The sequence below is a fragment of the Accipiter gentilis genome, chromosome 7, assembly GCF_929443795.1.
Source record: "Accipiter gentilis chromosome 7, bAccGen1.1, whole genome shotgun sequence".
Classification (NCBI taxonomy): domain Eukaryota; kingdom Metazoa; phylum Chordata; class Aves; order Accipitriformes; family Accipitridae; genus Astur; species Astur gentilis.
The window spans coordinates 18376530-18403196 of NC_064886.1; the positions used below are offsets into that span (position 1 = coordinate 18376530).

Sequence of the window (26667 nt, forward strand, 5' to 3'; positions counted from 1 at the left end):
CTAGAGCCCCACCAGAGCTGCAGGGTGGGGGCTGACCCCCAGGGTTGGGGAGCTGGGGAAGGCTGGGCTCTGGGTGCGTTCCCCGGCAGAGCCAGCGGGGCCTTGGCAAACCCTGGGTGAAGACCCCCCCAGGGCAGGGAAGGGATTTCAGCTCCGGGGGTCTGGCTCACGCTGCTCTCTAGCAGCGGGCACCTCTCACCTTCACGCCGGCTCATGGCAGGATGAGTTTCCCAGGGTCTCAGCGCAGGGGATGTCTCGCCAAAAGCTGGCATACCACGCTGCCAGCTCGCCCCCGCATCCACCCCCTTCGGTGGGTTTCCAAAAACTTCACCTATCCCCCCCGCCGCCAGCCGGTCCTCAGAAGCGCCGTGCAGCTGTTAGGGGTGCAAGTTCCTCGCTGGGGCTTTGCAAACCCACACACAGCCTGATCTGCCAGTGTGCACTTTTGCAGAGCTGGCCCTGAGAGCAGCTGCATGAGTCACCCTGCCCGCAGCCAAACTCAGGGCCCTGGCAAAACAGCCCCAGCCCGGCTGCAAAACCTACGCCAGGTGCCTCACCGCAACAGGGCAACCAGGACTCGTTTCCAGCTCCTCTATTTACTGCACGCTCTGGAGGATACGAAGCTTTTTTTGCAATTTAGAAGCGACTTCAAGGATGCTAGGAGAGACGTAACCACAAAGCGTGCGGGCTCTGGCACCCTCCCCACACGTATGCACGACGTGCGCAGCAGCCCCGCAATTAATGCATCCCTGCTCGTTCATCCGCAGCGCTCCTGCGCAGCAGACCTTGGGGTTCACAGATGTCACGATCGCTGCGTGTACCCTCACAGGCAAGGACACACACACGGAGAAGCGGAGCAGCTAGCGATGCTGTGGCAGAGCCCAAAACACAGCTGGAGTCCATCCCAGCAAGCCGCTCTGCCCCTCCGGCCTCTCCCAAGTCCCTGCCTCATCCCAGAAGGACCATGGGAGGTACCCCAATGCCCAGGTCTCTCTGCAGCCCTCAGGGATGCGCAGACGGGGCAGCCACCCAGCGGCTTGCTCCCGGCATTACCGGCATGCCGCTCGGTGCACGCCACGCTTCTGTCCGGTGCCAGACCGGCAGCGAGATGCTTGCAGGGATCACAGGGAAAGCACGGCCATCCCAGTGATGGAGATGGGTCTTTGGAGAGCAAGTGCATCCTGGAATGAAGTCTGGGAGATGCTGGGAAACAGCTGCAACAGAAGGAAGCGCCTGCCCTCGCTTGGGGCTCGGGCTCCAAGGAAAGAAGCCACATGTTTACACATGGCAATTACATTTTCTGCACTGCAAAAAACTGCTCCCAACTATTCTCCCACGCAGACTGCTGCCTATGTGGGGGTGCCACATGCTCCCTAGCGAGGACAGGGATTGTCACCATGAATCCTCATGTTCTCATCTGTATGCAGCAAACTGTCCCGCTACCAGCTCAGAATGCAACAGCTGTAGGGGAATACATGGCCAGCAAACCTCCATGGAAAACTGGCTTTATGTCAAGGTACAACATTAAGTGTCCTCCGTGGTTACTTGACACATAAGGGCAAGAAAGAAGGGACCGTCCCCACCTGACCCACGGAGGAAGCAAAGTGATCCCCAGCACCAGGGACCTATCTACAAACCACAGCACTCACAAAGCTTTAGATCAACGGGTTGTAACATGTGGCCTGAACGATAACCGACACTTATCTACCCTGCTCATAAAATACCACATCTGCTACGGAGTGCGTGCCTCTTCCACACGAGATCCCTTCCCTGAAAGGGGATTTCCCACCAGGTTCACGAAGATGGAGAGTCCCAGCTAATGGCAGCACCCAGCTCTGCCATCATCAAGGATGCTACAGCTGATGACGAGGAAATCAAACCCCAGCAAACGCAGCCCGGGTGAGAAACACAAGAGCTGCAGAGCCCAGCCTGGCTCCCCTCAAAGCATTTCCCCCACTGTGGACCTGACTCCATTAACAGGAACAAGCCAAGTCTGGGGACTTGCCCCTTGGAACATTCATCACATGATGGAGAACTCCCAGCCAGAACTTAGTATTTTGGTCTCCATGAGCTTATAAAATCTGCTGACCTTGGAGAACATCAGCACCGTGATGTTCAGAAGCCTTAAACAATTAAAACCGGGGGATAAGATTTTCAGGGGGGGTCATTAAAGCTGCTACAAAATACTCTGCATCTGCTGCCAAGAGGGTGATTTGGCCAACTGCCCTCCTGCCCGCCACTTCTTGCTGGTGAGCGGGAAGCATCAGCTTACCTGAATTTTTTGTGATGCATACCTGGGACAAAAATCAGCAAACCAATTAATTGCAGACCGCGTAACTGTGGGCAGAAGATTGCAGCCCCAGCTGGAGGCAGCCAGTCCCACCGAAGGCCCGTTCTCCTGGGCATCAGTGCTGGTGAAAGATGCCCTGGCAGCGGCTGATGGCACAGCTAGGAATTGATGATGCTGGAGGCCCATGTGTACAATGCGATTAACTTCGAGAAAAAGCCGAGTATGTTCAGCTGCTGCATTTGCCATGTTTAGACAACTTAATGAGACAACCCAGAGGCAAATCACCGTAGGCAGAACATGTGGCGAATCAAGAAGAATGACATAATTTGTCTTGCATTAACCAACTGTAATACACACGTCTCCAGAACGAAAGATCAGGAGGGGAAGCTATTCTGAGCACGTCATATCTTTATACGTACACAAAGAAATGCCTCTATCTTGAAAGCCACCCAATTAACACTTGACATCCGCTGTAATTGCTGATGCTCCTTGCTGCATTTATCAGATCATAGCAGAACCGTAATGAGCTGTCTGAAAGGCCACGCAGACCGAGGTGAGAGCTAGTGGCAGAATTGGGAAGGACATATTACACCCAGCAGAAGGTTCCCACCATGCTGGGGCTTATCCTGAAAGACAGCCAGACACAGGGAGACATGCTCCTGCCTGGGGACCTAGCTAGCCAGAAGCCTGGCTGGGGAATTTAGGCAAAAACCTCAAACCATTCACATGCACGTGCAGCCCCCAGCTCCCCCCCACACACAGCCGCAGGACCTTTGCTGAAGACCACCAGCAGCCCTGTTAAATCCTTTCCTTTCCAAAGGCACAGCCACTTAGGACTCGGTTCCAATATTGATTTCGTTAGGAGTACGTCTAGTGATTGACCCTGCAGAAGGAAGCCAGAGGGTTCATCCTACATCTGCTGAATAACCCCACCCACGCCTGCAATCCCTGTTATTTAACAGAAGGAAATGTATTAGGAAGCAAATCTAGCTATTACTTCTGGTGAGATGCATGAAGATCCCCACACAGTTTATAGTCCCTCTGCAGCTCCACAGCAAGCAGCTAATGACCCCTTTTCCTGATTCGGTAGAGTGCTGAAATATTGCTACAGCACTGGGAGCAGCAGCGTTCACGGAGGGACCGAAGCCCCGAGGCTGAATTTTGCTCCCATTTACCATCAGTCACTTTGCTCCGGTAGAGCAGCTCTGGGTTTGGCACCAGCGTGGACACAAGCAAACCACGGGTACTTCCGAGGGCAGAGGCAGTGTGTTTAAGCACGACTCAGATGAAGAGATGAAGCCCATCACATTCTAGTTCTCCACATGCGTTTTTGGAGGGATCAAGGCGTGTCAAAAGAAGTGCAGCTGAACACAAACACTGATCTGTGTCACTGCAGGGCCCGAGGATGCAAAAGGGGACCTGCAGACATGGTAGGCAGTAGCGCCTGCCCCCAAAAAACCTCCCTCCCCGCGGGCAGGGGCACAGGAAGGCAGACCACGGCTGGGGAGGGTGCATTCTTACCCCATCTCACGCTCTTCCCACAGGCCTGGAGCTAAAGACATCTTCGCCAACAACAAAAACCTCCCTGCAGACTATGAAAATCTCCATTCTCGCCTAAAAAGCATTTGGCTTCCAAAGCAAACTCCAGCCCCTTGTTTTTCCCTTGAAGAAACTTAAAATAGGCTTGGGAGGGGGAAGCGGGCAGGAGAGCAACTTCCCAGCCATGTGAGCTCCTGCGGGGATGACGAGCCGACCCCACGAGGCAGCGGAGCATCCGAAACCAGAGGAGGGAGAGTCTGGGATTTCGCGTGGGCTCTTCTTAAAGCAAAGTTTAAAAATGGAAGTGAAGGAAACACAGGAGTTATTTTGAGAAAGCGGATCTGAAATTAGGAGGCGGCATTTTCTTGGACTGACTCCAGCCATGGCTCCATGCAGCACAAAGCTGCTCCAGCTGAACCGTGCTCCCGGGGTTATTTATAGCAGCCCGTAGGCAGCAGTGCTGGGGAATGGAAGGGTTTCTATTTGGGACCAGGCGTGTCCTGCATGGAGATAAGCAAAGCAAAGCCCTCTGAGAGGCAGGAGAGCTGCGCACAGGGTGGCGCTGGGAAAAAATCCTGTCCTGGCAGCATGACGTTCCAGGGACAGGCGGAGCTGCCGGAGTGGCATGGCAAAGAGGCAGGCTGGAGTTGGATTTTGTTTAAAACAAAATTCAGGAAAAGTGTGGCTGAAGTCAGCAGAAATCATGGAAACCCTCAGGCGAGACACCTTTCTACGCAAAGCAGAAAGCAAAGTCTGGGGGGACGTAAAGGCACTACCTCTGTGCCAAGATCTGCTGGGACCAAACCACGACCTGGCAGTACTGGTTTCACAGGGAAAGGTTTTCATTCCTACGACCACGGCTACAGATTTTTTCCCCTTTAAACCTCAGCATCCTCTCTCCGAGAGCCAAACCACCCCAGCAATTTGCTGCCCTCCCCACAAAGCAGGTGGGACGAGCCCTAGCACCATAAGAAGGGAAAGCAACGCTCTTGCAGCCAGCAGGAATGGCCACCACACCAGTGCTCCCAAGCCAACTGTCAAAGCCCAAGGATGCATGCCCTGCCCCAGGCTCTCCTTGAACCCAAACGTCCCTGAGCATCAGGGGATGTCAGTCAGCCTTGGTGGTATGTGCCAGGCTCCTCTCACCTGGCCCAGGGGCTGATGCTCTCCAAGGGTCCCCATGGGATGCGGGTGCCCTGCACGCTCCCCGCTTCCCCACCTCCCTGCACTTGGCTGGAGCCATCTCCCCACCGCACCAGCAGTGATGGAGCACCATCCCTGAGGCTCAGGCCAGAGGATGCGTACAGCGGTGGTCATGAATGACAAATCACAAATAGTAAGAAATTGAGGTCACGGGTCACATTAGAGCCGTGTGTTAACACCAGTCCCTGCTTATCCTGTGCAGAGAGTGACAGGCCAACTCATTTCGGTTGCTCGCCAATCTCCGGCTTTGGCTAGTCATTGCTGGCTGGTTTCTGTGGTTGGCTTGCTTGTACTCCATCCACGGCCGAGGGGCGAACCCCCCATACTAGCTGGGTTTCCACTCGCACACAGACCTATCATCACACTCTGCTGTCTGCAAGGTTACGCTGCTGTTCAAAGGCATATGAAGCTTAAAGCAAGGTGCTAACGAGGCTTTGACATTGCAAACTGTTGTTGAACGTTTCACCATTGCAAAACTGCTGAAAATGTTGCCATTGCACAGAAGACTTTTAGAAATCAAAGTCTCAGCACTGGAGCAGTTACAGAAAAGCTCTGGTCACTCAACCCAAGGAGCCGGAGCCATGCCGCTGGGTCTATGCTCCTCCCTCTGACAGATTTGGGTTCTCTGCACTTCTCATCCTTACTTCCAGGACCTGAAAACGCAGGACACGGCACTATCTGGTCTGAGTTAGTCATGGACAAAGCTTCTAAGTCAATGCACTTACTGGGAACTCCAGATCCTGAAGAAGACATTAAAAATCAGACATCAGGATCATCAAAAAAACCCACCACCATCAAAAAAAATTTCCTTAAAATCTGTGAAAAAAATGAAAGGATTCTCAATGACTCCATGCTAAATGTTTCAATTTTGTCTTTTTGGAAGTCTTGCTAGCATGCACAAGTGTTAACAGCATCTAACCTCTGACCTTCCCATTTGTCCTCCAGGCTACCCGAAAGTCCATCATGCATCACCGAGCCAAGATGAGGCAACCCCATTTGTTATCACAAACGAAAGCAAAACGAATGCAGCCCTTTCAGCAGCCAAATCCAAAATGCCCCCACCCCAACTACCACATAAACTAGAGTTTGGAAAAAAAACCTTGCAGATTTAATGCTCGAAAGCAGTTTCACTGCTAAGGTTTTATTTACTGCACTAGCTCAGTGCTGACGATGCAGGCCTGATTCTTCCTTTTCTAATGTAAATCAGGAGTTCATAGAAAATCAGTTATACAGACATAAAATCCCCGTGGGATCTGAGTCACACTCAGTGCCTTTGAGTAGTTAACGGCTAGATTATACTTTGCAATGCTAAAAGCGTTCATTTATTTATTCTCTTATTTATGGATGGGGCATTAATGCTTTATGAAGGTATTTGAGGAGGGTAAACGGATAGCTGGGAACACGCTCCGCACAGACACAACAGCAGCAGGGGGTGGAAAAAGTTCAAAACAATCCTTTGAATTCCAATTTTACAGCATAATGCTGAATTTATAGATAGATAGCTGCGCCCTTTTGAAGGAACAAGCACCGAGACAGAAAACGAATTAAAATTTAATCTTATTGATTTCCACCAACTCAATCCCAAGAGCGAGACAGACGCTGCTGCCTGCTTCCACTGCCTGCACTGCATCAAACCCAGTTTTTTGGAGGGCTGACAGCAAAGCAGGGATGGGCTCACGCGGCCACAAGCCATCAGCACCCAGAGCACGCAGGGGTGACGAGGGGGGATTCATCCCAGCCTTTGCCACGCTGCGGTGGGTCGCAGCACGCAGCGTCCCCTCCCTGGCACAGCGGTGGAGGGTGAAGTCATGCCGTGTCCTGACGCGACCTCTCCCTCTCCAATAAACGAGCTCAATGTTTTAGAGGAAAGCGGATGTGCGCTCGTTTGCAGGGACAGGTCTGACACAAGGACGGAGGCTGCTTTTTATCTGCTGGTCTCCGAGCAGGAATCCTGCCTGGCTCCAACGCACAGCAGGTCTGCGGAGAGCCTTCGACCACCCCGATACGGCTTGCAGAGAGCTGGAGATGGGTACATGCAGGCTCCATGTCGCCACAATGGTCGGAGAGAAGTCATGAGCAAGTCTCCATGCACATGTGCACGGTAGCTGACGGGGACTTCGGAGGAGAATTCACTCAGCCAAGTCAAGGTGGGCTGGTGGCATGGCCAGGGCTGCTGCGGTGCAGCTTCCTCCAGGACATGCTGACAAGGATAGCTCAGCCAGCCAAGCATCCCAGGAAAGGCACGGAGAGCAATTTAGAGCAACAGCAATGCTGCCCTCCTCTCCATGCTTAGCAAGGGACCTGGAAATTTCCATTTAAAGCACAAAAACGTCTTCAAGCCCAGGTATGCTCAATCAATTTCAAGGGAAGACAGATGCAAGGAATCCCACGAACGGCCCAGCGGAATAAAGCCATGGCTAAAATTATACACAGATGATCTGCCCTGGTTACGGGGACCCGAGGTGGAAGAAAGCTAAATTCTCTTAATACAGTAACGCATCCAAGAGGGGCAAATTAAAGCCTGCAAACAGGCTGTGCCACAAAGCTACCACCTTAGAGGTGCCAGACCCAGCAGGGATCAGCTTCGCCCCACAGCGGAGACGCTAAAGGTCACTCACACAGTTTACTTTAGGAGATCCCCAACGCCTACGTTGCTGTCAGTCTCTAGCAGCAACCGAAATGCCTGTCACGACCTGATTTCCCCAGATAGCTCTGCACCACCCTGCTAGCACCCAGCTCCCAGAGAAAGGGGTGACGGGAACTGGCAAATGCACCCCATCCTGCACCCATGCATCCTGCAGCCACAACGGTCCTCTGAGCTCCCCATTGCACCTTCTGAATGATCTTGGTGATTTTAGCACCCATCGCTGTTTGCAAACATCTTTCTGTCTCCTCAAGGACTAAAAAGCACTTTTGAAAATAGGACTCAGATGCTTCTGAAAATGCTACCCACTGTTTATTCTCAGTTTAGTCTACAGATAGTACCAAAAATGTTAACTTCCATTCTCATATACCCTTTCAGAAGTGGTACAGTTTGCACTCACAGTTGAAATTTTGGCTTGGATACACACACGCGTGTTTTTCTGTGTTACACTGCAAACATTTCCCAAAAGGTACTTTTTTGTGTGCAACTTCCCAGTTCATCTTTGGAGACAAGATAAAGTGGCTCCAGTCAGCACATACTGAGGGCAGGAGGCACCTGTATGTTGAATATCAACTGCCTCTCTATAATCTAAGTCTCCTAAAACCTTCCCAAATGCAAACACAGCCTCATAGTACAGGATTTCACTGCAGTCAAGAGCAGCTTCTCTCCACTCTTCCCCAACAGAACCTGTACAGTCAACTTTTTTTTCTAGAAATCAATTACTTGTCCAGCAGAGTGTAGCAAGAGGGGATTACAGGTCACGTTTTCCACAATTATCCTTTCCAACGCCGAGGAACTTTTCAAATCGTACCGTTAAGTAGGTCACAAGAGGGAAAAGCAGTGTGATGGGTGTTTAGCATCAGCAAACCTGAATTTTGAGAAAATCAGATACAGGCCAGCACTGACCTGCATCCCAACCCCTCACCCATACCCAGCTCGGCAGTGAGAAAAATATATAGACTTCCCTGATGAAACTTAAGCTAAAATTAGAAACCATTCACCCCTGCAAAGCCACAGCTATCGCCAAAAAGAAAGTAGGTCACAGAATGGCTGGCTAACTTGATTTTCTGGCATTTCTAGCTGCTCTGTCCTCATGTAACCTCTTCTCTCCCATGGACCACTTTTGGTGTCTCCTTTGTTCGGGGTATAACTGCACGCAGTGTGCAACTCCGGCACAGCCTGGCAGGAGCGGTGGGAACAGGCATGGTGGCACCCGCGTGCTCAGTGAAGCACAGACCCACGGTTCATGAAAAATTAAACCGGAGCCAGGCAACAGCCCCTCCACGAAGCGCGCTGCCTCCCACCTGCTCTGGGATAGGCACAAAGGCTGGCTTTCTGCCCCTTCCACAGTATTGCTCCTTAAAGATCATTTCAGAGTTTGCCAGCTCTTCTGGGGTGCTTTGCTTTCTCACCTCTTCCCAAGGCCTGAATATCCTCTTTTTATTTGCATTTCTTACCACGCACTGCCTCCCTTAAGCAAGTTGCAAGCTGAGCGATACGAGTACACGAGGCTTTTCCTCCTTTTGTGCACAGGCTGGAGCCCTGGCTCAGCTGTTAGAGCCGCTTTTCCTGCAAGCAGACCTCGAGGCATCCAACTTCACTGCTTTTCTGCAGCACGGAAGAGCCAGAAAGGCTTAAAATTTGGCTCAGTGACCTTCCCCACTCTAAATCAATATGTCTCCATCTGACTTGTGGCCCTTTGCTCCTACCAACTCACCTTGCAATGAAGCGTTACGCTGCAGCAAAGCCGCAGGTCAGCACAAGCATGCCGGGAGCTCTCCTCACGTCCGACACGACAGCTGGGTACACACGGAGGGTCTGCTGCCACCAAACCCACCCAAAGCAACCCAATGTCTGATCACCAGCCACTCTCCTCCACCCACGATCCCAAATGACACTGCTCCCACGTCCTTTCCTCTTCCAGCTTTCCTCCACCTGGCCCCACAGGGAAGAGCGGTCATCACCAAAAGGCATCCCAAACGTGTCCAACAGAGGTGAGAGGCTGAAAGCTGAGCCCAGGGATGCCCTTTAGAAGGCCGATTGCATCCTGAATCCCACCTTTGTTACTGGAGCCGTGGCCAAGGGCAATGCTGTTGGCAAGGCTCAGCACACCCTTCCCCTTGCAGCCGGCAGCTCAGCATCTCCCTGCTATGGTACTTAAAAGGGTCCTTCCATCGCCTGGCCTCAGCCATTACAATGGGCCAGCAAGGCTCTGTCAACTCTCCATTGCCTGTGAATAGATCATGTCCTTCTTCAAAGGAGGAACTTCCCTCTAGCCTGCTATGGTTTCTCTCAAGCAGAAGGGAAGGGCTGTTTGGTTTGAGTCTCCCACCCACAGACAGGCTTGCTTACACGCTACTCACAAGGGGACTTTACAAGAACAGGGGAAGAATCACCATTTACCCATCCCAGGGATCAGGCAGACTCGAACACAGAGCCAGATTTGAAGTTATGCAGACATTTGGTGTCAGACATGACCTTCGCTTGCTGAGCACCCACCTGGAATGAGAGCACCCTATCGCGAAGGTTAATAGCAAAACACTCCTGGTAGCAGCCTGGCTTCGAGGGTCAGCATAACTCAGAATAAAGTCGGGCACGCTGACAAATGGATGCCACCAACTCTGAGCACTGTATGTGACAGTGTCCAAGGTATGACGGCTGCGCACTTTCAAGAAGAAATGTAGAACTTCATGCTTGACCTCTGCACTCTTTGTCACCACCCGTGGAATCAGGCAGTAACCCCGAGGGACTGCCCTGAGCCACAGAGGAGGCTTCGAGAGTGTATCGTGTCTGCTGTGGAGGAGGTGAGGGGAGACTCAGGGAGATGGTGGGGAAAGGGTGACCCTGCTGCAGGCAGGGGCAGAGACAAAAGGTGACAAAGCAGGACAAGGGTCTGGCAGGACACTCAGTCCCAAGCCAGGTCCAGCTAACGGGGGCTGCTACAATGCAGGCCGTTTGGGACGCAATGGCTGGAGATCACCTTTCCTTCCTGCCTCAGCACCTTCACCCGTTTCTTCCCCTTGTAACGTGGTCCAGGTACATGAGAGTGTCCAAGGAGGATGGGGCTCAAGGGAACAGGAATAAAAATGTTTGAGACGCCCTTTTTCTTTTTTTAACTTAACCACTTGTACAGGAGGCACAGCCATCTAGCCCAAGACCCCTGGAGAGGGCACTTGGTGATGCCACAGGGAAAACAGCTTTGAGGAACACTCAGCACCTGCCCCTAAAGCCCAGTGTCTGTAAAACTATCACCAGCTGGCACTTGCTAATGCATCAAACACATCGACCTCAGTCTTCACCCACTCGCACAACAGACCGTGCCAGTGTTGGGTTTCCTATTGCTCAGGGAGAGAAGCAGATGGAAAAAAGGAAAACCAGGAAAATTGCACTGCCTGGGAGCGCAGGGTATGTGATTTTTTTTTTTTTTTTTTTTTTCTTTTTAGGAGTTGGGCACCTGGATTTCTGCAGCTCCCAGTGAAATCGCATGCCTCGCAATTCAAAATAATTAGCGACTGGTAGTTTTCCCTTTATGCAAAATCATCCTTTTTATCCAACACCTAAATGAAAATGAATATGCTTGATTATCTACCAAAGGGCCCAATTTCCTAGCATCGCTCCGAAGCACACAGCAAAATCCGTGTCTCCTCAGGCTGCTATTACAGGCAATGGCTGAATGCAACAAATGAGCGGTCAAGGCAGAGATCCAGAGCCAGGGATGCCAGCCTGACCTTTGCTAATGCTATTTACAGCGTCAAATATCCACAAATCCAGCCATGGCTGCATCTACTTCCTTTCTCCTCCAGCCTGGGGGGCTCAGGGGAAGGCAGGACAGCTCGTAGCTGGCCTGCCAGTTTTGGGGCATCATGAATGTCCCCCTCCATCCATGCAGCCCACCCCACCATGCCACAGCCCATCCTTTGAGGCAGTTTTCAACCAGGTTCATGCCTGGGGGAGAAGATGAAACAAGCTATTTAACAGACAGGGCTCTAAAGCATCTCCTGAACGCTTCAAATCTAAGGCTGATCGCAGGAAACCCCCCAGGCAGTTCTTCAGAAGACATTTGTGCTCAATCCACACAGCAGAGCGAGCTCCTCGCAGCTCAGCCCTCTGTCATCACCGTCCCCAACGGGCTCCATCTCCCCACCTCCCACGGCCTCCACCCCAGGGGTCTCGCCCAGGGGAATCCCTCACCTACCCCTTACCAACCTCCCCGTCCCTGGCCACGGTGACACGGCACGATCGCAACGTTTGTACTTCCATCGTTTCCAGACTCACCCTGTTCTCGTCGTAGATGATCTGTACCAAGCTGCGATGTTTGGACTCGATAGGAGGGGGGGAGATGGGTTTTTCAGGCTCTGGTGGTTTGGCTGCTTCTTCCTCCAACTGTTGCTGTGGAAGGAGAGGGGGGAGGAGGAGGGTGAGTCACAGCGAGAAACGCAGCCGTCCCCATCCACACGAGACTCTCTGCGGTGCCGCAACCGAGGCAGAAACCGCCATGGCAGAAGGCTTCCTGCGAGACACGGGCAGGCTCAGGCTGCGGAGGGACAGGGCGAGGGAGGAGAGCTGCGTAACATCCCCTGCCACGCAAGCGCAGCACTGTCCTGCCCCAGGCACCCGGCCCCGTGCGGGTGGGTTGGTGCTTTTTAGGCATGGAGGATGAGGACCTGCCTTGAACGAGCCTCCTGGAGAGGGCTTGAAGCTAGAAATAAGGATTTTACTGGAAACCCTTAAAGGGAGCCAGAGCTCCAGCCCAGCTCCCTGCTGCTACCTGCCTCCAGAGCTGCCGCCGTGCTGCAGGGAGCGGTGGAGGAACGCGGGGCGAGCAGCAAGACTGCTCTCCACCTTCGGCGTTATCTTGCGAGGCTGTGGTTGGAGGAGACACCTCAGGATGACTGTTCTCGATTAAATGACTTGTGCACCCACTGCCCCTGCATCGTGCAGCCAGATGAGCCAGTAAGTATGGCAGAGAAGGCAACACCACTGTGAAAGCTGATGTCTTTGGTCAGAGTCAGCCTGATGGGACACGTGGCAGGCCTCCCAGCCCAGGTGAGAGATGCAAAGTGCTCAAGAGGGCAAGTAAGAGCTACAGGACTCCCTGCAGAAGACAGCACAGTGCTCAGACATGGGCCACCAAGGTACTCTTTGGTGAACTTTCACAGAGAGCCCAAGTACCCAGGTCGCAAATGCCTGCAGCGTGAACACGCTATGTGGCTCCGGCTGTCCTGGCAGGCACATGAAGAGCCGCTCAGGGCACCGACACAGCATTAGCTGCCTTCCAGCAGTCAGCCATTACACTCTCCTGGGAAGGTGGCTTTAAGACCCATTTCTCTCCTCCATTCACGCAGGACAAGCTGTCCTGAGCAGAAACCACCAATTAAGTCCAGGCTCCAACTAGAGAAAGCCCAGTAGGGGTGGATGGCCATCATCTGGGCACCCTGCCCTCAGAAACAGCAGTGCCAAAATGCTTACTTTGTTGGCTCTTCTGCTTTCTTTCAGTCTTTACTGCATTGCCACAGCTCCACATTTCATGGTATCTAGGCTCTGAGGTGCAGCAAAACTACAACACACCATCCCCTCCAGCTCCGTGTGTCTGCCTGTGCTGGGACACACGCAATCCGAGGTGTGTGTCTCATCCCAAGCTTCACTCCCACTCACAGCAGAAACATGCAGGAGCTCAAGAGCTGCTCCCTGAACATGTCCACCACGTCCCCACCACACATGCAGTAAAATGCACCCAGCCCCAAAGCTGAGTTGAATGCTGACTGCTCCCTTGGGAGATGGGAAGCAGAAGGGAGCACATCCACATAGACACCTTTAGAGATCACTAATCTTTTAATGCGTTCCTACCCATCTGTGAGCCACTCACGTCACAGCAAACTTTAATTATAAAGCAGCGGATCTAAGAAAGCGCTTTCGAATATCACCGTGATCAGCGGATATATCTGACATATGACCTGCGCCTCCGGCTCTCCTGACGGGTGCGAGTCAGGAGGATACATCTGAGCCCTTCCAGTAAGTTTGAGGAACTGCTCAGCCAAAAGAGGAAATAACAGATTCCTCCAGGCTCCTCCTGGGACCACGGGCTCCCTGCGAGGAGGGAGAGCGCAGCCGTGCACTGCAGCTGTGGGGCAGCACAGGCACGGGAGAGGGAGCGGCTGTTGAAAAACGCCCATGATTTTTTCACTGCTCAGCTTGGAATTTCCAAATCTTTGTATTTTTTTCCTGCAGCTGAAGCATCCCTTGTTGAAACAAGGGGGAAATCGAGCAAGTCTCTCGTACTAGGAAGAAAATGCACCTAGGATTGACAGCAGTCGGCTTGCACTAGAGGCGAGCGCACCACTGTCCTCGCAGAGACAGCAGTATCTAGTGGTCCGAGAAGGCGGCGGACACCTATTCCTCCTTCAGATCATTTCTGCTCCTGCTGACAACACCTTCAACAACACTAGGGCTGTAGGATGCAGTCCAAGAAAACACTTAAGCACCCAGATAGGTCTACTGGTTTGGCTGAGAAAACTCACATCCCTTAAATTAAATGTGTTTCAATGGATGAAGCAACCCCATGCTGTGGGCTCCACTCATGCTCCACCTCCCCACAGATGGAAATCTTTTCCCATACAGGGGAAAGCAGCAGCATAGGGAACACCGAGATATAGCCAAAAAAGTAGCCACTCTTGCCAGCCAGACAGCTGAGCATCATCCTGGCCGGGGAGCAGGCTCTGGCAGAAACAGGACAGCCCAGGCTCCGCACATAGGCATCAGCATGCCCCACCTTGGGGCTTTAGCCTAGGGGTTACTCCAGCCACATGTGAGGACAGCCAGGGATCAGCCAGCTCAGACCACCTGCACCCTGGAAGGGGACAAACTTTCCCCAGCACTGCAGGGATCCAACCCTTCCTGCCTACGAAGAGCCACACTGCTCTGCTGAAGGCTCCAACCACACATGAAACAGCCCCAAAGCTCCCTTCTCTTCTCAACCATGGCTGTTTCTCAGGTGGCCCAAATAACACCGCCATGCAAAGGCGACAAGAGCTCTTCAGGGAGCCATGGCTGAAACCACAGTCTGCAAAGCAGTTCTCAGCATCAGCCTCAGCACAGAAGCAGCGCTTCCAGGCACCTGCCCGCTCTTGCTCAGTGTCCTAAGGCACCCCATCACACACCCTCACTCCCACGTGAAAAACTCCAAAAGCTCCAAAGAAAGAGCCACCAAAAGGGATCAGTCAAATCCTCTACTTCTCTTGGGGAAAATATTTGGGTTAAAAAAAAAAATATGTCAGAAACTTGGCTACATTGTTCTGGAAACCCACAAAAATTCTGCAAAGCGGTCGGGTGTGTTGTAAGTGATTTCAGACAAGAGGATTTGATGGCGTATCAGGAAATGAAAGTTTGGCAGTAAGTGGAGGCTCATTAAAAGCAGCTCGTTAAAAGAAAAAATACAAATCTAATTATAGCTGAAATACAGTAGAGAATTAAACTCTACTCTCTGTGGCGTAACACTGTACGGTTATTAAAGGGCCAGATGCTAGAGGTAAGGATGCGGGCAGGGTCTGCAGGCAGCACACCTGACCGCAGCAGGTTCAGCCCATGACAGCTACCCCTGGGAGCTGTTGGAAATGGCAAAGCAAAATAGGTCAGGGTTCCCAGACACGGACAAAACGGATTTCTTAAAGGTCTGCCACAAAAGGTAGGCTGGGACTGTGACCTTTACAGCAAGAGAAGCAGGATGAGAGATGAGTCTTGACGGCTCCACACTCTCTCCCTCCCCACTCCCAGCAGCAGCTGCCCAAAAGCCCCCTCCTCTCCCCAGATGAAAGACAGTGCAGCGATGCTGACGGTACACCAGATGCTATCGTTAGCCATAGCCCTGGCTCCTACAGCATCCACAGGCCAATCCATTTCCAAGTGGAGGTGGTGCCCTCTCCAGGTAAGAGTCCCTTTGGCTGGCCCACACGCTGCAGAGGGGCCACTGGAGCCTGCAGCGCTGGCAGGAAGGTGGGTGACATTTCAGGAAGACCCCATCCCCACACGTACCAGCTCCCACGCTGAAGGGACCTGCCTGACAAAGCCAAGGCCCTTACACATGCACCCAGCTGCCACGCTGCCTTGCCTTAGGCAGCCATCACCTGGGTACCGGAATGCTTCACCTGCCCAGGGCAAAGGAGAAGTCTTCCAGCCACAGGGCATCTCTGAGAACCACTTTCAAAGAGCCAGGAGAAGAACAGAGGAAACTTAGCCAGGAGATAAATGGAAGGGGAAACCCTGGAGCTCTTCCACCCGGCCGGCTCCACCTCCATCACCAGGTGGGAGTGTTGTACTCCCGCAGAGCCCATCGCCAAGCTCGGCGCCCAGGGAGGCTCAGGCACCACTGCAGAGAACAGCCCAGTAGTTTATTTCTCCTTCAGATCCCTGGTACCGCTGCCAGGAATAAATGCATAAGGATTATCCTTCCCTGTCAGGAAGAGGGGGAGAGAGGACTCAGCGAGAGATTTAAGCGCATATGGTACATGAATGAGCGGGGGATGGCTGATGGAGGTGGCCTTCTGCCAGGGGTGCGCAGGGTTTGGGGAAGGTTTCTGAGCTTGCTGAAGACGTTTGCTTCTTGCAAAGTCCAAGCAGAGCCTTCCTTGCCATTTCTGGAACAACCAAAAAGGGAGAGATGGTGGACTGGGGTTGGTTGGGATTTTTTTTGCACAGCCTTTCCATACAAATGTATTTAATTACCCTGAGAAGGCCTCCCAAAGACAGAGGAGAAAAGCATTAGGATATTCCAGCTGCGTACAATTTCTCCCCTGCTCCGCTGCCTGTTCCTGCAGGAGTGGTATTCTGTTTCAGGCTGATTGCTTTCCCTCGCTCGTCTTTCTCCTGTGCTGACACAGCTCAGATGTACAGATGGACAGTACGTTCCCGGAGCATCTCAGGCAGGACCCACCCCCTGTGAAAATGCTTCCTCACAGATGTGCCAGCTCTGCCAGAGGACCAGGCTGGGGAAAGATCCTGCTGGAGGGGAAAGGAGGCCATGTTGGGGGGGCGGGATTTGCTACCAAATGACTTTGCCACCATGTGCCAAAACAAAACAAAACACAAAAAGAAGGGGGGGATGCTTTTACTGCCAACAGCCGCTTTCACCTTCTTCCCCACTCAGCAGAGCATTTTTGTGGGGAGGAAGAATCATAAAATTCGTTCAGAGGGAAGAAATAAAGCAACCAAGCAGCCAACAATAAAAAACCCATTTCCTTATGGAAGGACAGCTTGATTTTAATGGCAAGGAGCATATGCTGCTCCCGTCAGCTTGAATAGCAGCTCCTCAGCATCTCTGAAAAAAGTCAGGCAGTGGATCAGCAGAATTGTCAGTCCCCCCGGCTGCCATGAGAGGGACCTTCACTGCTGCGCTGGGCACGCATCCCACTCTGGAAGCCCTTCTCCAGAGTGGGAAACGATCATGGTTTGCACCTCCTTCCTCAAATATGAGTTAAAAGCATGGACCAGCAGCCAGACTGCCAGGTGAGAGAGGACACCAACATTTTGTCTGAGCTTCCTATGATGGAGAGTGGAAGGGCTGGCTTCACCCAGCTCCCACCAAACCCAGCAAGAGGAACCTCTGTTGTTTCCATCGCTCCAGGTGTTCCTTTGGTCCCTGCAAGCTGACACACAGGGCTGCTCCCTCACACCCCCAGCACAGCTGCTTCTGCCCACTCTTGGCTCCCTCTCCCTAAGCACTACGATACCTCTGCAGATAAAAAGCAACACAAAAAAAAAAAAGGTCCTTGTCATTAACTACACCATATTGTTTGAAAACAAAACCAAAATATCATGCTTTGTCTTGCAGGAAAGAAAGGGATAGTATCTGGTATGGGAAAACAGATCTGATAGGGAGAAAGGTCAAGGGCATACTCATCCTTGAGGAGCACTTGCCCCATGCGACAGCCCAAGTAGAGGTTTTGCTCCACTCCTGAATTTCTGCTGCACACCCCTTGGGAGAGGTCGCTGCTCTCGGGCAGTTTGGGATTAGCAGCCATCAGGGAGTTTAGAAACTGGCCCCAAGCAAAGGAAATAAAACAACCAGTAAGAGGCGCAGAGGGAAGTGATTTGCTTTAGGGAGTGAAAGCCTTTAAGTCTGTGGGTTTTTTTCACAGACGTCCCCCAAGGTTTTGTCATATTAATCTCTTAATGGGTTTATGGTAATTGTATACATGGCAATGTCGAGCAGGCAATCCTTCTGCTGGGGAGTGCTCTTGTGCAGGGGTAAAGCACTAACCGAGAAGATCACATTCAAATCCCTGGCTCAGGCACAGCCCTGACTGGAGTTGGACCAGACACCGCTCACAGCTGCAGATCTGCAAAGCTCCGGAGAAGGGGACTGGATGCTCAGGAAGGGGCATTAAGACATCGCAGCAATGTTTTAAACAGCCCAATACTACAATAGTGGCAGCAACGGTACTGGGGAGAGACAATTGCTGGAATGGAAAACGAAAAGACCTTGTGGTAATGGTGGGCTGTATGGACAAGTCAGGCAACCCAGGCTGCGTTTCCAGCTCTGCCACTGACTGCTTGCATGACCACGGGCAAGTCACCTAGGACAGATTTTTTTCTCTTTGAAGCACTCCGACATGCAAAAGAGCCCACAAGCTGGGTTCCCAAAGCTCCCTCGTCTTGCAAATACCAGTCCCAGACTGCTGGCACAGCAGCAACTGCCCCATGCCACAACAACGAGCACAGACACAGAACATCCTGGTGGCACTACCACTGCCACTTCCCCTCTGTGGATACGCGTGGGCAAGGACGGGGCGTAAGGCAGCACGCAGAAGCGAGGACGCATGCTCCCCTCCAGACCACAGCCTCTTACCTGCTTCTTCTTCAGCTTGGAGATCTGCTGCTCCACCATGGTGATCTCGCGGTCCACGCGGTCCATGTTCTGAATGAGCTCCTCCTTCGACAGCCGGGCCGGCAGCAGGTCCAGCTCGGCATCAGGGTGAGCAGGGCTCACGGGTGACACGGGCTCCAGTTTGCCAGGCAGGCCACGATCCTGGGGAGCATAAAACAACCAGGTCAGCTCTTTCCCAAGAGACTTTGAATTCTCCTCTCATCCTCCCACGCCAGCTGCCACAGCTCCCTGGCCCATTCCCAGCACTCTGAGACACACACGCCCCTCAAAAAACCTGCTAGACTAAGCAGTACCAGTTGCCAGATCACATTACCGCAGTGCTCCACAACCTCTAGTATCTCCAGAGAGCACCAGGTTAGTCTCCCAGGGACATGACAGCAGCTCTTCCTCCTGCCAAAGCCTCAGAGGCTCCCACCACCTTCAGTGCTAACTGCATTCCTACAGGGTCAATAAACCCATCCGTATTCAGGCGCTCCCAGCAGCACCATCCCTTCACATCTCAGCAGCCAGCTAGCTCAAGGCTACATCTTCTCCGCAAAAATGAGGTAGCCACAGACACGTCCTCCTTCGACACAATGACAGCCATGCTAGACAGAAGAATGGCATTAACCACACTGAACGAGACAGGGCTATGAGGGCAGCCCGTAGGAGGAAGGACTCCCCCCATCTCTTTCATGGAGGTCCTCCTCCATGTCTTAGTAAATTCTGGGGGAGCTCCATGTGTTGGATGTCAAATCTGTCCATCCAGAAATGGAGAGAAAGGGGATAGGCAAGGTTAGCCAAGATAAAGATAGACTGAACTGATGAAAACCAGCTTTTTGCAAATTCCAGGTAAAAAGGCTCTCAGCTCAACAAGATCCTTCAAGTCAGAGACCGGATGGATCAGCATAACCTCCGTGGCCATCACAGGGAGCAGCTCTAATGACCATGAGCTGGAGGCAGAGGAAAAACACATCAAAACATTCAGCTTCACCTTCAGCAACACAACAGCTTTGCTGAGCCCAACGAGCTGGTATCGCATGAGCATCCCAGAGCGACGGCGCCTCACCTGCACACCACCCTTCACCTCTCCAGCTCCAAATGAAGGAGCCCATCTCCTGCAAACACAAGTTGCATGCCTGGATGAGTTTGCCCACCACTGATGAACGCACCTGGGATGAAGCAGCTGTTTAATAGCCACCAGCCACACAAATGGGGATCACGGCATACCAGCAGCCTACCCTGACCCAGGACACTCCTCTCTGGCAGCTACCCAACACCGTAATTAAAAGTTTATCTATTAATTTGCTCAGTGAGTGGATGGATTTCTTTTCCTGGAGGGGATAGGAAGAGGAGCTGTGGCTTGATTTGTAACCGTAAACCACTGCCAGGCTGGGCAGCCAACACACTGCAGCTGCTGGGGTGGGGGAGAAAGGGGGAGGCGAACAAGTGAAGAAGTTCACACAACTTTGCTACCTTCATTACAGCAGCCCTGCAACCGCGGACAAAGCTGACGTTGTTCTGCACCAACAGGCACTGAGCATCCTCCCCTCCGCACTGACTCACGGCCACCAGCAAGTGGCCAGGGCTACCCACCGACCCTCTCCCCAGGCTGGTCCTCCTCTGGGGGCAACAGTGACGTGATGGAGCTTGGTGGCACTGGGACAGCGGGGACCCCTCTGTGCTCCTCCATCTAGCAAGGCACATGGATGGCGGCCCTGGGTTGTTCGCCAGCTGTGTTGCAGCTCACTCCAGACATGGTGAGCGTGCGGATGCCACCTTGGCACTGTTCGGCATCTCAATAGCATCTGCTTACCACAAAGCAGAACCATGCAGGGTGGCCTCCTCCCTGCTGGTGGTGGGGATGAAGCACGGTGAGCTCCCTCCTGGCGAGGCTGCACCCACAGCCTGACAAAGCCACAGGGGACCTGGCTTTGAAGGCAGTCCCTGCCTGGTGGGGCTGTGCTGAGATGAGCTCTGTCCTATTCCCCTCCGTAAGGGATGGGCAGCATCATCCACAGCAAAGCTGGAACAAAGGGAAGCAAAAGAGGATGTTTCCCAACAAAGTGGCCATGTCCCAGGACACCAGCATCCTTCACTGGCACCTTCCCCCTCCTCTCCCCTGCTAGATCCTGTTGTAACTGAAGGAGATATCAAGCCAGACAGGGGGGATACACTGCTGGATGCAGCCTGGAGTCATCAACACCCTTCCCACTGCTGCCATCAAAGGACAGAAAGCAAAGGAGCAACCTAAAACCCCCTCACTGTGGGGCTCATCCAGCCTTAAGAGCATAAAAGCACCAGAAAGCTAAGCTGGTTGTTTCCAGCATCCGTTCAGAAGAGAAAATAGAAGAACATCAGAGGTTTCTGGAGAATCCCAAGAAGCAGATCCTGTCTTGTTTTCTACCCCAGCATTAGACATCCAAATCGGTCAGTCTGCTGCAGCAGGAAGGCTTTGTGCTCTCCACAACTGGGTTGGTTTCTTTTGGTAGGTTTGGGTTTTTAACAAGCCAAGAGGAGCAGGACAACCACAAGAAGCAAAAGATAAATCAGGTGTTCACAAAATCTCGTTCAGATTAAGGCATGGGAAGCAGAAGTGGCAGTGGCTTGTAGGTGGGTAGGTTTTTCTAAAGGTAAGCAAGCTGCCTGACAAAAATGCAGGAAAGACCTCTCTGTGCACATGAAACAAAAGATACTATCTCATGTCTGCCAATATGCAAGACAGGGCATCTTTAAACTCCTACTTGACACAAAACCCTTTGGAAACCTGGTTTTGGATACATTTTTATCTTTTTGCCTTGCAGAATCTGAAGTAAAATAGCAGCAAAGCTGAGTAAGGGAAACAGCTACAAGTCACAGCACAAAAACCATCATCATCTGATATTACATGATTATAGCAATAGAAAGAGGCAATGTCCCTGGACCTCAAATAACTAGTCACTGTCATTTTACAAGCACCTCTCTAAATAAAGGAAATGACAAGCAGCAAGAAGAAGGAAAAACCAAAACTAAAGGCAAAAAAAACCCCCCAAAAAACCAACACATCTTGCCCGAGGAATCGTGAAGTCCAAAAAGCAGAGCTCCTGTATTTACGCAAGGCACGAAGAAGCCCTTCTAAATCACAAAAATGGGTTGAAAAGAGGTTTGCAAAGGCCAGAGTCCACCCAGAGCCTGGGGTGGACTCTAATGGACAGAGATATTTCAGCTAGTGCTCTGTTTCCTAGCACTCTCAAGAAGCCGCTCAAAATATGTTCCCCTGCTTCAGCTAGTATCATACCCAGACTCTGAACAAGTGCAGTGTGAAACGTGAAATTCTTCTTATTAACGTGAAGTCAGACTTCGAAACCAACATGAGCTGGGAGAGCTGGAATAAATCTGCTGGAGGGAAGAAAACAATTACTGCATTACTCAAGTTGATATTTTCTCAGTAATTATACTGTTTCCATGTGATTTGTTTTTATACACAGCTAACAGCTACTGTAGTTCCTGTTTATCCCTGGCCTTATTATTACGTGATTTATATGATAACAAGGGTGGGCGAGCAGGGGGCAGAGGCTGCATAAACCTTCCCGCAGCAAGAGGAGACGCTGGCACTGAAGAAAACAATTATCACTAGAGGAGTCTATCAAAGAGCAAGTCCAGGCTTTGGGGGTGGATTTCTTCTACACGCTTTTATTCCTAACATAGATAAGATTAACAGAGCAAGCATGCTACACGCTGCTAGGCAGTGGCTTTAAAAACATGGGAGAAAGAGGGGAAGGAAAAGCATAAGCCAACTGCCCATCTATGCCATGAAGAGCAAGTAAGCCTCCAGGTAAATTCGATGTCCCTGCTTTCAGACACACCAGCAACCAGGTCCACAAGAGAAAAGATGCTGGGAACCCCAACCTTGGTCCCAGGACATGCTGGAACCTGCACCAGACCATTGCCGCCTCCTTATTTTGTATTACTGACCCACCTCGCAATGCTCCCAGGGCACTCACGGGAGTTGGTGGGATAGAGAAGGGCGTCCGTGCCATGCGTCAGCTCAGCACCTACGGCTGGATGCAGCCCAACCTCCTTGAATGGTAATTTTTCTTGGCTGTTTCCCACCCTCAGGAGATGGCAGAGCAGTAGCTCCACTCCACCTGCGCCTAACTCTTGCTGCAAAATGCATTTTGACCTTTCTGATCCCCTGACCACACCGGCTGCCGCTTCAAAACTACACCAGTGGAGCTTCAAAGCCTCCACACCCCCAGTCGGTGCCTGTGTGGCACTGGCGTGTACCGAGCAAACAGAGCCGCTTGCTTGGGACGACCCTTGGGATCTCTAGCACGGCACCACGGTGTTTGCCCTACATATCATCTTCAGTAAGTCCTGGTCTCTCTCTGTCTTTCTAAACCAGATCATTAACGATGTTCCCCCAAGCCCAGGACAGAGATTCGGGGATGCCGATGTCACCTCTTCCACAGTCTGTTCGCTTTCTAATTATCAGCTGGCAGCAGCATTTTCTGTTGGAGCACCGGGAGGGATTAAGAGGTGTTATCTCCAACTCCTGCCTACTCGCACATCTCGAGTCCTTACAGGCTGGAGAAGATTTCCGAAGCAGGCAGGGTGGGCCGGGGCTGCTCAAATTGTGCTCATATTAATCCCCCGCCAAAAAAAAAAAAAAATCAGGAACAAAGGGTGGGCTTGTGACCAGGGTGGCCTGCCTGCAAGGATGCCTCCATCACCCAAGCCCCTCATGGCAGCACAGAGCTACTGAACATCGCTGAATACCAACTAACACCAGCCCCAAACCCCCGTCCGTGTGAGGCTGTGCACACAGCAGAGACGGCAGCTTGTTCTCCCCATCCAGGAGCCCGCGGCTGAGCAGCATCGCACACCCCAGCAGACGCAGAGCCCCGGGGCTTTCCCACACACCCTGGGACGAAAACCAAGCAGGAGAGCCAACACCCCACACCTCCGTCCATCAGGTTTTAAGGTAAAAACACGCATATAAAACTCTTAAATGGGCCAAATACAGACCAAAGGATATTTTATTTTATTTTTTTAATTGGAAAAGTGTCCAACACATTCTGGCATAACAGCAGCCCCGAGATGACAGCACTGATGGGGCAAAAAAGTCAAAGGGGCTGAAAACTAACATCTCGTTTCCCTAGGGAGACGTGCAAGTAAGAAGTCAGAGAGCCTGAGCAGTGAAAAATACATCGTGTTATTGCAATTCTTTTGTTCGTGACCATCTGCTGCACTAATGGCTCTTTCAGCAGCCCAACCTTTCAAACGGGGTTTTAATTCTTAAATACTGCTGGCTCTCAGCTGGGCTGCATCCCCACAGCCGTTCAAAGAGCTGCCGAAGCGGGATGTGGGTGTGCATGTTGGTGTATGCAGCATGACTCCAAGGAGCACCTATGGTGTTGTTCACCAGCTGTGAGCACACGGGCATTCCCGTGCAAGGTTAACAAGTGCTGATGCCACGTGTGGGACCAAGGCATCACCCACATCTTTCCTCCATCCCCACGCTCCATGGCACGTGCAGCAGGGGAGACGAGAAAAACAGGGATTGCTTTCACTGGATGCCGCCCAGTACGTGCTCTCATGGGAATTCATGAAACTGGAAACTAAGGAGCTGTCTGAAGACACAGCTGATCTTTTAATTTAATTTTTTTTTAAATAAATCTGTGACTTTATGAGAAGGCCTATGAAATTCCTTTCCCCTGTAATCCAGCTGAATTCCACACAGCCAGGGCAGAAAATATCCCAACAATTTCTAAGCTTGCACGAAAGTAGGTCAAAAAACTTCCCCAATGTTTCAACAGCTTGAAGCAATTTAATTGCAAAACCAGTACCAAATGCTGACCCTCCCTCCCCACCCCCACCAGCAGATTTACGAGGGTGGTAAAACCTCGCCAGCGAGTGTTACAGTTAAATGCACTAACCAAAGCCTAGTATCTGGTCTTGCAAAACTTGCTTGTGCTCAAAAAAGCCGTTCCACAGTGCTTATCCTTAACAGATGCTGTCTCTGGACCTCAGGATCGCAGGATATTACAGAAGCGGCAGCAAACACGGCTTATGGACTCAGAGGCAGCCTAGAATAATGGGTCAAATCTGGAAAACCTTACTCGAGCAAACTCCCACCGAAGCCTAAGGCATTATACAGACAAATGGATGTTGTGCCTTTCATTACCTTTTTGCGTTTCCCCATTAGTGGATAATAATTGCATTGAATGCATACGTTCCCTACTGACTTCACAGGAGTGATGAATTCTCACCTACCCGTCTACTCATTACAAAGAGGAGCTAATTGCTCCACCTCTCATTAAGAATTGCCCAACATTGCCTATTCTGCATTGCTGGATTTTCAGTTGACCCTAAGTTTGTTAAAACATTAACTGTCTGGACTGAAATTTTCCATCCTGAATATTCGCTTCAGGCATTTTTAGGCTTTCTTTTTTCCCCTAAATAGTAAATTTCAGCCAAAACAAGTCTGCCGCTTCCAAGAACAAGTTTACAGGAAAATACGCCTTTCTGCAACGTTCAGAAAGATTCTGGGAACCTTTTCTTTGGGCATCATCGGTGCAGTTGATACATCTGGCAAGACTGCTCTCTGCCAGTGATTTGTCTTTTGTTAACTCTGAAAAAGTAACCAAGTAAAAAAAAATAAAAATACAAAAAATCTCATTTTGGTGCTTGCATAGGCAAATGACTTTGAACCAAGCAAGTGGAGTGGGGTCCTGGGTAGCTCCAGGTCAGGTATCGCACTCTGCCTATACTCCTGCAAAGGGAAGGAAAGGGCTGAGCTGGAAGGACCTTCCTGGCACGTGCGGAGCGCTCCAGGCCAACAGCAACAAGTGCCCTAAAAGAGCTGTGAATAACTGCAGGAGTTGTGGTTTGGACAGCAGGTAAAGCCTGAGACCACCCACCAAAAGATAAAGATGAAGTGAAGCAGCCAGCGACCCGCTCGGCACAAGGTGGAGGCCATCCTGGGCACTGAATGGAGGGTCACGTAAAGCAAAGACGATGTCCCAATGCTTTCGGCAAATAAGAGGGAGGACAAGTTAAGGTTGTCAGGGTAGCCCGTAGAGCGGCAAGCTCTTCCACTCCTCCATTTGCAACTTCAATGTTCTTTCAAGAATTTGTCCGCCCACAGCATCACTTCACCTGTGCGGTCGTTGCCCAAAATGACGTGCTGCTGAGAACATCATCGTCCCTGTAACACACCACCTCAGCCCTAAATCCCCATATCCCCCTTGCAAACTCAAACCCATTTGTTTAACCGAGCAGGGCTTCCACTAACCTGGAAGACAAGCAGGCAGAGGAGCCCCTCGCAGCCTCCCCTCTGCCAGCCCTGGCAGAGCCCGGGCGCAGGAGGCCGGCGGCAGTGCCTGCCAGGCGCGTCCCGCTCGCAAGCCACCTCCCGCGCTGCGGCAGGGACCCGGCTCACCCTACGGCTGGAGCCAGGAGGAAAGCATCGGTGTCTCGGTTTGAAGAGCAAAACCGCTTCTTCGGGGAACGGCACTGGCTTACGGCGACGGAAAACAACCACGAAATTACAGCACTGGGGAGGCAAAGGTTTGCACGAAAAAGGCACCAGGCACATAACCCATCAGTTTAAGAGCATGTCACAATCCTGCGTCAGGATATTCAAAACCGCGACTCGAGCGACTAAGACATCCCTTGGGTTTACAGAGGCCAAAAGGAGGGGGCCTCCCCGAGCTCACCGAAATGCTCAGGAGGTGCGCGAACAAAATACGAGGGACACAAGCGCTTATGTGATGTCTCTTAAAAAGGAGCGAACTGTGAAAAATGCCTCTGATTACATTAAGTGCAAAGGCAGGGAGGCAAATTTTTAATTGCCCAATTTGGCGCTCAGCCAGGGCAGTGGGGTTAGCACCTCCTGGCTTTGCAGAACCAGATTTTAAAGGTAACGGGGGAGCTCATTGCAGAGCCGGCCACCGCTCCTCCCAGCAAAGGAGTTGGTTTGCTGGGGATCAAACCACACCTGCCTTCCCTGGAACCAGCTGACTTCAGGCAGCTTTCACAGGTACCTCTGAATAATTGCCACAGACTTCCAGGGAAACGTGGGACACAGTGACACGGCCTCGTGCGACCATCACCCTCTCCTGTTTTTGTAGTTCTCCCCGTGGCTGCTGC

General features: G+C 51.8%; 1 protein-coding gene across 16 annotated transcripts in view; it reads right to left on the reverse strand.

The window, feature by feature from the left end:
* Positions 1–26667, reverse strand: part of NCOR2 (nuclear receptor corepressor 2) — a 257821-nt gene that overhangs the window by 115656 nt on the left and 115498 nt on the right. For all 16 annotated transcript variants that reach the window (XM_049804508.1, XM_049804507.1, XM_049804498.1 and 13 more), the window contains 2 exons: positions 18517–18696; positions 11952–12065 (listed from right to left, as the gene is read on the reverse strand). In XM_049804508.1, the coding sequence (XP_049660465.1) occupies positions 11952–12065; positions 18517–18696 (294 nt within the window). The remainder of the gene's footprint in view (positions 1–11951; positions 12066–18516; positions 18697–26667) is intronic.